This window comes from Notolepis coatsorum, assembly GCF_963971535.1.
Source record: "Notolepis coatsorum genome assembly, chromosome: 7".
In the NCBI taxonomy this organism is placed as follows: Eukaryota; Metazoa; Chordata; class Actinopteri; order Aulopiformes; family Paralepididae; genus Notolepis; species Notolepis coatsorum.
In genome coordinates this window covers 70083193-70096682 of record NC_140171.1, presented here as the reverse complement: position 1 = coordinate 70096682, position 13490 = coordinate 70083193, and the positions used below count along the sequence as shown (strand labels likewise).

Genomic DNA, 13490 nt, shown 5'->3' with positions numbered 1-13490 from the left:
TAGGGATGCTCGATATTGGCTTTTTTACCTATACCGATATTGTCCAACTCTTAATTTCCGATACCGATATCAACCGATATCACATTTTAATGCCGATATCGGCCGATAATATCGGTAGGCCGATAATATCGGACATCCCTACTTAGAACACATACCATATACACATACAAACACAAAGATCACTTAGAACACATACCATATACACATACAAACACAAAGATCACTTAGTTAGAACACACACCATATACACATACAAACACAAAGATCACTTGGAACACACACCATATACACATACAAACACAAAGATCACTTGGAACACACACCATATACACATACAAACACAAAGATCACTTAGAACACATACCATATACACATACAAACACAAAGATCACTTGGAACACACACCATATACACATACAAACACAAAGATCACTTAGAACACATACCATATACACATACAAACACAAAGATCACTTAGAACACATACCATATACACATACAAACACAAAGATCACTTAGAACACATACAAAATGTGTTAATGACAGGCGATCTCCGGTAATGGAGAGAAGTCTAAATTAGACTGGTATGTCCTTTAAATACCAAACAGTGTGTCTGCTCCTCGTCACTGTAGCCACTTATACTATGAGATGTGTAGTGTAGCCCGCTGTCTCTTCCTCTATCTCTCTTCCTCTCTCTCTCTCTCTCTCTCTCTCTCTCTCTCTCTCTCTCTCTCTTTCTCTTTCTCTCTCTCTCTCTCTCTTTCTCTCTCTATCTCTCTCACTCTCTCTCTCTCTCTCTCTCTCTCTCTCTCTCTCTCTCTCTCTCTCTCTCTCTCTCTCTCTCTCTCTCTCTCTCTCTCTCTCTCTCTCTCTCTCTCTCTCTCTCTCTCTCTCTCTATCTCTCTCTCTCTCTCTCTATCACTCTCTATCTCTCTCTATCACTCTCTATCACTCTCACTCACACACACACATGAGAGGAAGCGGTTCCTTTGATCCCCTAACCCTGTTGTCAGATCAGATTGACTTATCCGCGGTGCTACAGAACATTCCAGAGAGAAGCGGTCGGTCCCAGACACCCAGGCCATTAACCACCCTCCCACCACCAGACGACACATTCCGCCCCCCACCCCCCCCATTTCCTCCCTCACGGCTTGGGTGACACAAGATGGCCGCCGCTGCCTCCAGTTTCCCCCCTGTCCTGTGTTTCCGGTGCAGGCCTGGGAAATGTAACCCTGCTCTCTCCGACAGACACTCGCACACCTGCTTCTCATTTAGCTACTCCCCGTCCTGCCCTGGGTGCTAAGCTGTCACCTATAGCTCTACTCCAAAAGCCACAGAGCAAAACTAGACGACTGATTAATGAGCATGCACTCGCACACACACACACACACACACACACACACACACACACACACACACACACACACACACACACACATACATACATACACACATACACACATACACACATACACACATACACATACACACACACACTCATACTCTAGTATTGAGATTATGGGAATAAGAATCACTTGCAGTCTCAACCTGTTTGATGTGGGATATTCCTATGATGTTCCTAGATACCTCACTCCAAAACCACACATGTACTGTAACTATAGGATGGATATATGAATTCACACGTGTGTACATGCACACATGCAGGAACATGTCCGTGTATGTGCATATGCAAGTGCATACACACACAGGAACATGTTTGTGTATGTGCATTTACATCAATGGGAAAGGATGTGTTGTAATGCTCTTTGGTTGTGGAAGTATGTTCTCTATGGGTGGAGTCTCTCTGGGCAACATTAACATTAGCCACACAGACCTTTCTCCAGAGACTATGGCCACAGAGGAGACTGCACTGCACAGCTCTGTTGACCATATTCACACACCGGCCATTTTGCTCTTATGTTGTGCTCAGTTTGGGATTTCTTTCCACCCTGTTCTCATCCTAAAATGGCCACCATGTGAATATGGTCAATTGAGGTTCTAGGCATCAGAATAGCTTCTTGTTGCAATACATACTGTTTCTAGTGGTGTGTTGAGATACTTTAAGAGCAGGCCTTTAGGTTAACACTAGTCACCATGAGTTTGGGCTGTGGCTGGCAACTGGCCTCTTTAGCCCGTATGCCGAAAGCTACCTATTGTACATGCGCAGTGCCTACAATTTAGTTTACAATACATATTTACTATACATATATACATACATACATACATACATACATACATACATACATACATACATACATACATACATACATACATACATACATACATACATACATACATATTTACATATTTACTATAAAAAGTAGCATGCTCTAAGCTTACGATGGGTTCAAACTGCCACAAAAGGATTTTGTTTTAGTTTATGACAACATAAGGTACAATAATTATAAGAATAAGAATTTTCAGAGTCGTTTAAATTAGCCGGTAAAACTGTGACAGATTGCTCAGTTTCAATCAAAGTAATGAAAGTAATATTCCCAGACTCCCCCAGTTCTCTCTCAGGTACTGCAACACGTGAAGCTATTCCTTGGTGCTGTCGTCTCCGGCTCTGCCGTCGTAAATTCCTGCCACGTCAGCCGGTATTAAGGAGGCCCTAACATCTTGGAATGAGGCTCAAATCCCCCCCTCCCCCCAGCCCCCCGCCAACCCCCCCCCCCCACCCCCACCCCGAGACCCTGACGTGTTATTTAATGTTCTCCTGTAGGCACCAGAATCAATCTTCATAGCCCTCCAAGTCTCGGCACAGTATGAGTCCAGGAGTGAGCCGTGTTTGTCCTGGCCCACAGTGTCCACTTAAAGAGAGCGAGTGTCTGTGTGTGGGTTTGTTGTGTGCTCGTCATGGATATCTGACTTCATGTGTGTGTGCGTGTGTGCATGCATGTATCTATGTGCATGTGTGTCTTTCTGTGTGTGTGTGTGTGTGTGTGTGTGGGTGGGTGGGTGCTGTAAAAGGCCTAGCTGCAGAGGGTGTTTGTGCGTGTGTGTGTGCGCGCACGCTGAAGGAGCTTTAGAGGTGCACTGAGAGCCTAACAGTCTTATAGCAGGTAATGAAGCAGCTGAAGGAGCTTTAGAGGTGAACTGAGAGCCTAACAGTCTTATAGCAGGTAATGAAGCAGCTGAAGGAGCTTTAGAGGTGAACTGAGAGCCTAACAGTCTTATAGCAGGTAATGAAGCAGCTGAAGGAGCTTTAGAGGTGAACTGAGAGCCTAACAGTCTTATAGCAGGTAATGAAGCAGCTGAAGGAGCTTTAGAGGTGAACTGAGAGCCTAACAGTCTTATAGCAGGTAATGAAGCAGCTGAAGCTGCCCTGAATGGATGAGTCTTTCAGACTAATAGAACTCAGCCCAGTCAGCCACTCCAGCACTTTCTTCACCGTCTACATCTATGAAATGGGTGGAATTAACAGCATCATAAATTAGACTAGTTCCCCCCCTCACCTCTCCCAGGCACAGAATCCCCCCCCCCCCCCCAGAAGAAGTTATGAAAAATGGGCATTAAAAAGTGCATGTGGTTCTGCTGGAGTAATTTCCTAGCGATCTGAGCCCTGGCGGCCATCTTAGCTCCCGCCGAGCCGCCGGCCATCTTGTTTGACCGCCTGGTGACAGCGCGCTGATTTATAAAGTCTGTCTGCAGCCTCCTACCTGGTCCAGACTCTCCAGACGCCCTGCTGCGTGTCGGTCGGGTCAGGGTTGGACTCCATTAGTTCTTGGTTGGACTCCATTAGTTCTTGGTTAGACTCCATTAGTTCTTGGTTGGACTCCATTAGTTCTTGGTTGGACTCCATTAGTTCTTGGTTGGACTCCATTAGTTCTTAGTTGGACTCCATTAGTTCTTAGTTGGACTCCATTAGTTCTTAGTTGGTACACAAGTGCTACAAATTATTCATCTAGAGACGAGACGTGAGGTGCTTAGGAGTTGAAGGTTAGGAAATTCTAATTTACAGCTTCATTTCATCCCACAGGTGTTATATATATTTTCTCTTTAGAGCCACTGATTTACACCGCGATTCGGTTCATATGCGTGCAAATATGATTGGCGTAATTGGGGATAAATCTTTATGGTTACTGTCAGATTAAGTCCGACCGTAGTGAAACACGAGACTCGATTGCAGTACACAGAAATCAGAACCGCACCAAACAAATCAAAACAGAATGCCGGAGCACTCAGTCATGCTCCATTTACCAGCCATCTTGGATGACGATCTAACACAGCGTCTGCAGAGCTGGAACCCTCCTTCGCTCCCGGTGCCAGAGTGCACGTGTCCGTCCGTCCGTGTGTGTGTGTGTGTGCGTGCCTTTGTGCTTAAGTATCGCTGCGACGGGAATGAGAAACGGAGCTCTCTTGGCCATAAACTTGCATCTTCCATGTGACTGATTGACGAGACGTTCCACAAATACATAAAATACTTAAATCGCTTAAACTAGACCCTATAGGTCAAATCCACTGTGTAACGTTACCACCACTCAAGTTATATTTGTTGATCACTGTCTTTGCTAACGCAAAGTAGTTCCAGAAAAGTATTTGTTGTCGAAGTTAAACTTAAGTAAACTTAAGTTGAAGTCACTCTGAAGTCCATTTAAAATGAGCATGGGTGCAGCACAGATAGGTGGTGCTGCTTCAAGTCTTTCACAGGCAGTTTGGGGATTTTTGTTGTTACTAGTTTACAATACAAACTCTTTAATTAGTATTGTTTCCAGAAATCAGAATTCACATTCTGTCCGGTAATTTCATCGTCTCTGGTTACTGACGGATTGATGTCCCTGACTGTTTGAATTTCACATTCCACTATTCTATTGACTGCATGCATAAATATACTCCCAACACATGGATAGACTTGTCTATCCCCGTTTCCCAGAGGACCCATTAAACTGTAACACAACTTGCAGGAAAAGCAGATGAGATGAGTAAATCTTGGAGCCGCGCTGCGGGGAGACATCTTTGTTGCAGCTCCAGCCCTGTGTACACAAAGCCTCTGAAGGATAGCAGCTCTGATCTGGAATCATTGGTCATGTCACATGACTCCATGAGATGTATTGTTGAACTGGTCTCAAATCAGCTATTTTATTCATAGACAATTTATGCATATGGGTATATGCATTTAATAGCTTTCCCTTTTTATAGCTGTACTGAGCAATAGAAGACAAAGACCCACGTGAAGTCTTTAGTCTGAAGCACGTTAAAGGGGAATTCCACCACAAAGCAACATTACACTCATTATAACTGATTCTCTCTATGTGGCGTGATCTCTGCTCAGGAACATCGGTGGAAGGTGCTCATTTTATATAACCAGACATCGCTACCCTTTACACAGGGGCGGATTTAGGATTGTAGGAGATCCGGGGCTTAGCCCAGATTTCTTTTACTTCGACACCACAACCTTTAACTTACACCACCACCTTAAAGCAGACAAAAGGCACTAGAGAACACTTAAATTCACACCCTTTAATTAATGAAGCAAACTATAATAATTTATAATAATAATAATAATAATAATACACTGTTTGTATAGCACCTTTCATACAAGAATTGCAGCTCAAAGTGCTTCACAGCAGTACAAAAAGACAGGCATAAAATGAGCACAACATTGGCAGATCAAGAGCAATGCATAAAGTGCAGACATAAAGCATAAAATAGATAGCAGTAAAATAGACAAAGTCAAGGTAAGACATAGCACATTAAATCACATCGTTTTTCATATTAGGATCTAAGATCTAGGGTTAACTCGCTGAACGTTGAGCGCCAGGACCCCCGAAAACCAGAGTATAGTCGGGTTTTCATCGTTGTTTCTTTTATTCAATATTTCCATTCATAAAGACATGCCGGCAGCCTGTGTTATCACTGGGGATGGGTCTGAGATCTCAAAAGCTATGTTTCTAAGGTGGAAGAATTATGTTTTTGTCAACTTGTTGATTGTGATTTAAAGCTTAGGTCTGAGTCTACCATAACACCAAGACTTAACTCACTCAAATACAGTTAGCAGCTGGATAGACTACAGATGGAAATTAGCTTCTGCTAAATCTGGTGCAGACATATTTTCATGTAACAATGATTAATTGTCAAAAAAAAATAAAAAATTATAATTTTTTTTTTTTTTTTTTTTAATAGATTCTGGGCTTTTCAGAAAACATTCGGGGCTTGAGCCCAAGTAGCCACCCCCTAGCCCCGCCCTTAATTTCTAAGAAGTAGAATGGCTGCGTCATTTTAATTTCAAAAAGTCTCTCTTGATCACCTTCCCACTCGTCAGGTATTGGAGTACCCAGAAGTCCATGCTCATCCCTCCACTCCTTGTGTGCGTTTTATAGGAGTGACAATCTTTCACTGGCATTGTCTAAAGCAGGAATCTGGAGCATGTATCTATGGCCTGACGACATGTACAGAGCTGGCTGTGAGCTCTTTTTACTCTGTAATAAAGCAACTTTCCTACAAATCCAAGAGAGATCCAGAGTGGAATTCCCCTTTTAAGACATAGCTTCACCATTTAAAGGGGAATACTCTGTTTAAGAATTATTCCTTTATTCCTATGATTTGTGACATTCCAATCAATATTTATGAATACAGACAACTCAGTTTAAACAGTTTAATTTCACTATAATTTACTAACAACAAATATCTTCTCAGATGGTATCTATTTAGAGATATTTGACATCATGACCAGGTTTGCATTCAGCCACTAAATCTTGCATTAGAGCACAATCGGGTGCATTCCACATGGGGAAATGGGAAGTAGGGAGGGGATACATGCACGCAACATGGACCCGCCATTTTTTGGGGGGAAAATGATCAATTTCTGATCATTACAGTGGCATAAGAAGGCCATACAAAGCAATAGCGAATGACTAAAAATAAAAGTAATAATAAATAATTTCTTAGTAAAACTCACCACATCAGAAAGGTATGGCCTGTAATGTTCTAATCACCTCCCCTCTCCTCTCTCTCTCTCTCTCCCTCCCTCTCTCTCGCTCCCTCTCTTCTCTCTCCCTCTCTTCTCTCTCCTCTCTCTTCTCTCTCCTCTCTCCTCTCTCTTCTCTCTCTCTCTCCCAGGCCATGATGCTGAGTCGTGATGGTCAGTATTTGCTGACAGGGGGCGATGGAGGTGTGGTGTCCGTCTGGCAGGTTCACAACCTCCAGCAGCTGTTCACCTACCCTGGCTGTGACGCAGGCATCCGCTCCATGGCTCTGTCCCACGACCAAAGGTCAGACACACACACACACACGCACACACACACACACACACACACACACACACACACACATACACACACACACATACAGACACACATACTACTGTATGAGTTGCGTAAAAAGTTATTTGACAGGTGTGAAAACCTTGAGTTAATGTGGTTTAGTGATGCATAGATTAAAATGGATTTTTGATCACAGGGTTTTTGCACTTGCTGAATATTTAGAGAAAGCTTGAGATAAACGCACAAAAACTACATATATGTGATGTATTTTGGCCTCTGATGGTGTGCATGGTGTAGCTTAGAAACCATGGGTTATTGTTATGTTCAATTGTTGTTTTTGGTGTCTTATAATCCCGTAAGGGATGGGTCGTCAGACATGACATGGAAATAAAATTTCATTCATTCATACACACAGACACACACACACACACACATTCACAGACACACACACACATACAGCCACACACACACACACACTGAAAAGCATGCAACCACATTGACACACACAGACCAATCTCGATAACAGCTTTCTGACCCCAACGCGTCTATGCTTTCACCAACCGGTTCGTGTTTCCGGGTTCCCGTTTTGCGCTCTGATTGGCCACTGACCTACGCTAGTACGCCCCCCTTGCTATGAGCGTAGAGAGAGAAATAATGCGTGGACACTTTGAAATGGGTACGCCCTACTGCCTCCAGGAACAGCTGTTTCCGCGTGACTTTATGTGCGCTAAAGTTCAAGTTTAAAGTGCTTAGAAATGCCGGTAAATGCCGGTTCATTAATGCTTTGAGGCACGCTTCATGACAGGATTTTATAATATTGTATTTTATAATATTGTAGCTTGACAATTTTAAGAAACTACGCTCTCAGCTGAGTCAAGAAACAATGCTCTCAGCAGTCATCTTATGCAGCATCACTTTTCACATCAAAACAAAAGTAGAACGGGGACGGCTAGGTGGTGTAGTGGGCAAGGCGCTCGCCACCAATGCAGGAGACGCTGGGTTCGAGCCCAGCTCTCCGCATTGCTATCAGCTTGGCTGGTCGTTCATACTAATACAATTGGCAGTATTAGGGGGTGGGAAACTGATGGGTGGGGATCGGACGTTGTGGACAGCGACTCCTACAGGTCGGTTGGTGCGCCTGCACAGCAGAATTAGGAAGCGACGGGGGCGGCGTGTCCCTCCCACGCAGACCCCCTACGCTGAGAGATTGCGCTGTGCAGGTGAAAAAGATGCGACGGCTGCTTCCTCGAGTACCGGAGGGGACACGTGATGTAAGGCTTCGTCCACATTGCAGCCGGCTTGTGGGAGGCATGGCCTAACAGCGTTCGAGACAGGGGAGGGTAGAATTGGACGATACGAAATTGGGATGGGAGAAAATAGAAAATGGGAGAAAAAGTAGATAAAAAAAAAAAAAAAAAAAAAGTAGAACTGTAATGTGGAGTGGACATATTTACAATTAGCAGCTCTCAGCTGAGAGTCAAGAAACGACACTCTCAGCAGTCACTACACTCTCAGCTGAGAGTCAAGAAACGACGCTCTCAGCAGTCATCTTATGCAGCATCACTTTTCACATCAAAACACAAGTGAACTGTAATGTGGAGTGGACTTAAACATATTTACAATCAGCCTTTTATAAAGTAGAACTGTAATGTTTACTTTCTCAATCAGTGCTAAGTGCAGCATCCCTTTTCACATCAAAACAAAAGTAGAACTGGAATGTGGACTTTCGCATATTATTAACATTGACATACATATTTACAATTAGCATTTTATAAAGTAGAACTGTAATGTTTACTTTCTCAGTCAGTGCTAATTGCAGCATCCCTTTTCACATCAAAACAAGCATGAATGAACCGGCATTTACCGGCATTTCTAAGCACTTTAAACTTACCAGAACTTAGCGCACATAAAGTCACGCGGAAACAGCTGTTCCTGGAGGCAGTACTGTGATACGCATTTCAGTGTCCTGCTACGCTCATAGCGAGGGGGGCGTACTAGCGTAGGTCAGTGGCCAATCAGAGCGCAAAACGGGAACCCGGAAACACGAACCGGTTGGTAAAAGCATAGACGCGACCCATTCATTTGACATCTAAACTACTGTAGCAGTAGGTTCTTACATACTATGAAGGTATAACTGGTAATATGTACTGCATGTACACGTATGTACTCAAACATGGCATATAGGGGCGACAGTGGTCTTACATAAAGTGCCATGCCTGTGAGCCGCCACTAGGTGACTGAGTTAGTGACACTGCCAGTCTATGAGGTGCTACACATCTAATACAAAATAAAAGAAACCTCAACATCTTGCATTCTAACTTTTCTCTTAAGGTGCATCATAACCGGCATGGCGTCCGGGAGCATTGTCCTGTTCTACAACGACTTCAACAGATGGCACCACGAGTACCAGACCCGGTACTGACCCAGCCCCACAACCAGCAGCCGACCGGACCTAAGAAGACAATGCTGACCATGGGTGGGGGGGGGGGGAGTGGGACCCAAGCCGGACACACACACACACACACACACACACACACACATATACACACATACACACACATACACGCCCCTATCGCGAGCCTGACTCCTTCCAAGTAGCACTACTCTGTCCATAGCTGATATCCTGAATGTATCTCAATGAAGAGAAGAGACAAAAAAATCGTGTTATATGAAAAGAAGCAAAACTATTTTTAAAGAAAAAAGAAGGGCATTGCTATATTTTGTAGATCGTATAGAAAACAATTTCATATAATATAAAAGAAGATTATAGGGTGGGGTTATATACTGTATGGTTCAAAAACAAACAAACAAAAAATATCTATTTTTAGCTGTAAGAGTATTTTCATCTCCTCGGGGGGGAAATAAGAGCTAGCTAGAAGATTATCTATTGACTTAAGAATCCAAATATTTGTGTATTTTAGGGTGAGTGATTTTTCTTATTTAATAGGTGTGGAAATGTTGGGATAATTAGCATTACAATGTTGTCATAAATTTCTCGTTATTTTTTTTGGGCCAATGTGGCAAAAGTGAGCGATGTGAGTCAGTCCTTGTCTCTGGACATACGCAGTTAAAATGAGGAGGGAGTATCTATATATATATTATTATTATTATTATTATTATTATTATTATTCTGTTTAAATGTAGTCCTCCATGGTCAGAAAATACATCTTCACATTTCCTCTGTGACCTGTGCTTGTCTGAGAGATTGCCTTTCCACGCATGGTTCATAACACCAATATTATTACATATCAAACCAAAATCTAATCTATTCTATGACATTATGTGTTGAGAAAATGTTGTGACCTTTGCCAGCTTTAGCATTTCAAAAGATTCAGTGATTATTAGCTTTATGTAAACAGCAGCAGGAATATGGAGGAATCCTGGATGTCAGTAGAGACCTGTCAAGGATTTTACCTTCCAGTTCTTTTGACAGATTTAATTTCCTCTCTGTGAACAAGCCAGCACTGTCATGTACACACCTCCAAACAAAGCATTCCAGCAGGTTGGGAACAACTCCCTTTCAATTCAATACATTCAAGTGGAATTCCTTTGAAAATGCAAATATGAAACATGCTTTGGCATGAAAAGCTTGAATTACTGTATCCAACATATAGACAAGTGAATGGGAATCATCGACAAGTAAAATGGCAATTTCAGTTTGAATTGTTTTTTAATTGATTGAAATGAAAATGTATTAATCCCAACCCTAGAATCCGGGGCCCACATTCACAACATCTCTCTGATTAGACCTGGGGTCTGCGACCAGGAACGCTCATCTCCCTGATTAGACCTGGGGTCTGCGACCAGGAACGCTCATCTCCCTGATTAGACCTGGGGTCTGCGACCAGGAACGCTCATCTCTCTGATTAGACCTGGGGTCTGCGACCAGGAACGCTCATCTCTCTGATTAGACCTGGGGTCTGCGACCAGGAACGCTCATCTCTCTGATTAGACCTGGGGTCTGCGACCAGGAACGCTCATCTCCCTGATTAGACCTGGGGTCTGCGACCAGGAACGCTCATCTCCCTGATTAGACCTGGGGTCTGCGACCAGGAACGCTCATCTCTCTGATTAGACCTGGGGTCTGCGACCAGGAACGCTCATCTCCCTGATTAGACCTGGGGTCTCCTTATTCACACAATGGTAGAGACCTGAAGCTCTTATCAGGATCCATGAAGGGAAGGAGAAGCTTTGTTTAACGTAAGACACCTTGAAGTAGCTTTACCTGCTTTACTGCTGCTGTGCTCCTTAAAGCAGATCATGTATCCCATCATATCATACCCCCAGTGAACAAGCCAGCCGTGCAGGGCTCTTCAGAAGTCCTCTGAGGCTCCACTGCATCGCGTCGAGAGCTGTGCAATGAAAGGAAGGACTTTGTTCCGTTTCCATCCTGACTGTGACATCAAGGCAGTTTAACAGGCCACATGGGGCCCACAGGATTCACAGGGTGTGTAGATCTGATTCCAACCCAGCACTAAAACCAGATAGGTAAAACATATCCCATGAGCCCTTGGTAAAACACGTGTTTTCACCTTGTTTTTTCTTGTTCTTTTTGGAAACATTACGTTATGGTTTGATAATGTTGTGCACCTTTCTGTATCACTCAATTATTGTTGGCAGTCGATTTGGAGTGTTTTCTTTGACGTGTGCCGAGTTATGACAATAAAATGGAATTTTGTAACTTGACCAGTCTTGGGTGTGAATCTTGAAACAGAACAGCACCCACGAGTTTGTTTGGTCCTTTTTAGTTTGGTCCGTTTTCTGACCGTTGACCAACATTATCCATAGGTGGGCGGGGGGGGGGGGGGGAGGGAGGAGGAGAGAGATAACCCTTAAAGAGACGCTTTCATCAGCTGGTAACATGTTAAGTAGTATCTGATTGATATTGTATATTATATTAAGTGCAATGATGAACATTTAATTTATATTCTCCTTAGACACATGCAGTAGATTTATATTAAACACACGCAGTAGATGAACAGTTGATTTATATTACACATGCAATAGATGAACAGGTAATTTATATTCCCTCAAGACACATGCAGTAGATGAACATTGTATTTATTACACATGCAGTATATGAATATATTTAAATTACATGTGCAGTAGATTAACAGTTCATTTATATTACACATGCAGTAGACTAATATTTTGTTTATATTACACATGCAGTAGATTAACAGTTAATTTATATTAGACACATGCAGTAGATGAACAGTTCATTTATATTACACATGCAGTAGATGAATATTTTATTTATATTAGACATGTGCAGTAGAGGAACAGTTCCAACAGAGGGGTCAGCCACAGGGTCTAGCATTTGTTCATCCCCTTAAATCAGTTGTAGGTTTTGTGTCAATAGTGAACTCAACACACACTAAGCACCAAACCTATGAGTGGTACCTGTCAGCACCACGCCTCCCAGTGGTCATGTAACCATACAGTACCTGCTAGACATGCAAGCGCTCCAAAAGGCTTGAGCTGAAAGGGATAGTTTGGATTTTTGGACATTAGCTGGTATAGTACTTGCTAGTAGTGTAGTTGATTCCATTAGTTTGCTCAGAGTCGTCGGAGTTCTGGCCGGCTGCCCGGTTCTTCTGAGCGCACCGGGAAGTGTCAGACAGGCAAAAATGGGGTCATGCGACAAAAAAGTTTTACTTCACACAACATGCAGGCTAGGGAGGGGGTTATCCATTTCCAACAGGAAACCACGGGCCTCGACCATTTCCTATGTTTGATTCATGTTGGAACATGGCCCAGCGTGTCACTGGGACTAGTTCCAACACGTGGAGTCGCTCTGAAGCATATAAAATGGTCCTGTGGTTTTCTGTTGGGAATGGGTATAACCTATTGCCTCCATGTTGTGGTGTGGATTCAAACCTTCTTGTCTCGTGACTCCATTTCTTGCCTGTGTGACGCTTCCCAGGCAGCCAGAATTCCAAGCACAAAACTCTGAGTAAGCTAATGGCATCAACTACACTACTAGAAATTATTTCATAGCACCTAATGTCCAATAACTATCCCTTTAATCTACCCTATCCATGGCTAAAGAAACAACACAACACAATCATAGATTTATTTGAAGTCTTTTATTGCATTATCAGTTGTCTGTCGTACTCCTAATTCAAAATGATGGGACATTTAAAAGCAGCCACTCTATGTCAAACTAAATCGGTCGCTCCAACTTGACACGGTTACTACACCCGTTTCAAAATGGACTTTTCTTACAAATTAACCTCGACAAAGGATTATGAAAGTCTACTTTGACTAAATATACATAAAAGAGGA

The 13490-nt window shown here is 43.0% G+C and overlaps 1 protein-coding gene across 1 annotated transcript in view; it reads left to right on the top strand.

Moving 5' to 3' along the window:
• Window positions 1-11888, top strand: part of lrba (LPS-responsive vesicle trafficking, beach and anchor containing) — a 622382-nt gene extending 610494 nt beyond the window's left edge. The window contains 2 exon segments of the mRNA XM_084317903.1: window positions 7060-7211; window positions 9534-11888. Of these exon segments, the coding sequence (XP_084174029.1) occupies window positions 7060-7211; window positions 9534-9624 (243 nt within the window). The 3' untranslated portion in view covers window positions 9625-11888.
• Window positions 11889-13490: the final 1602 nt, after the last annotated feature.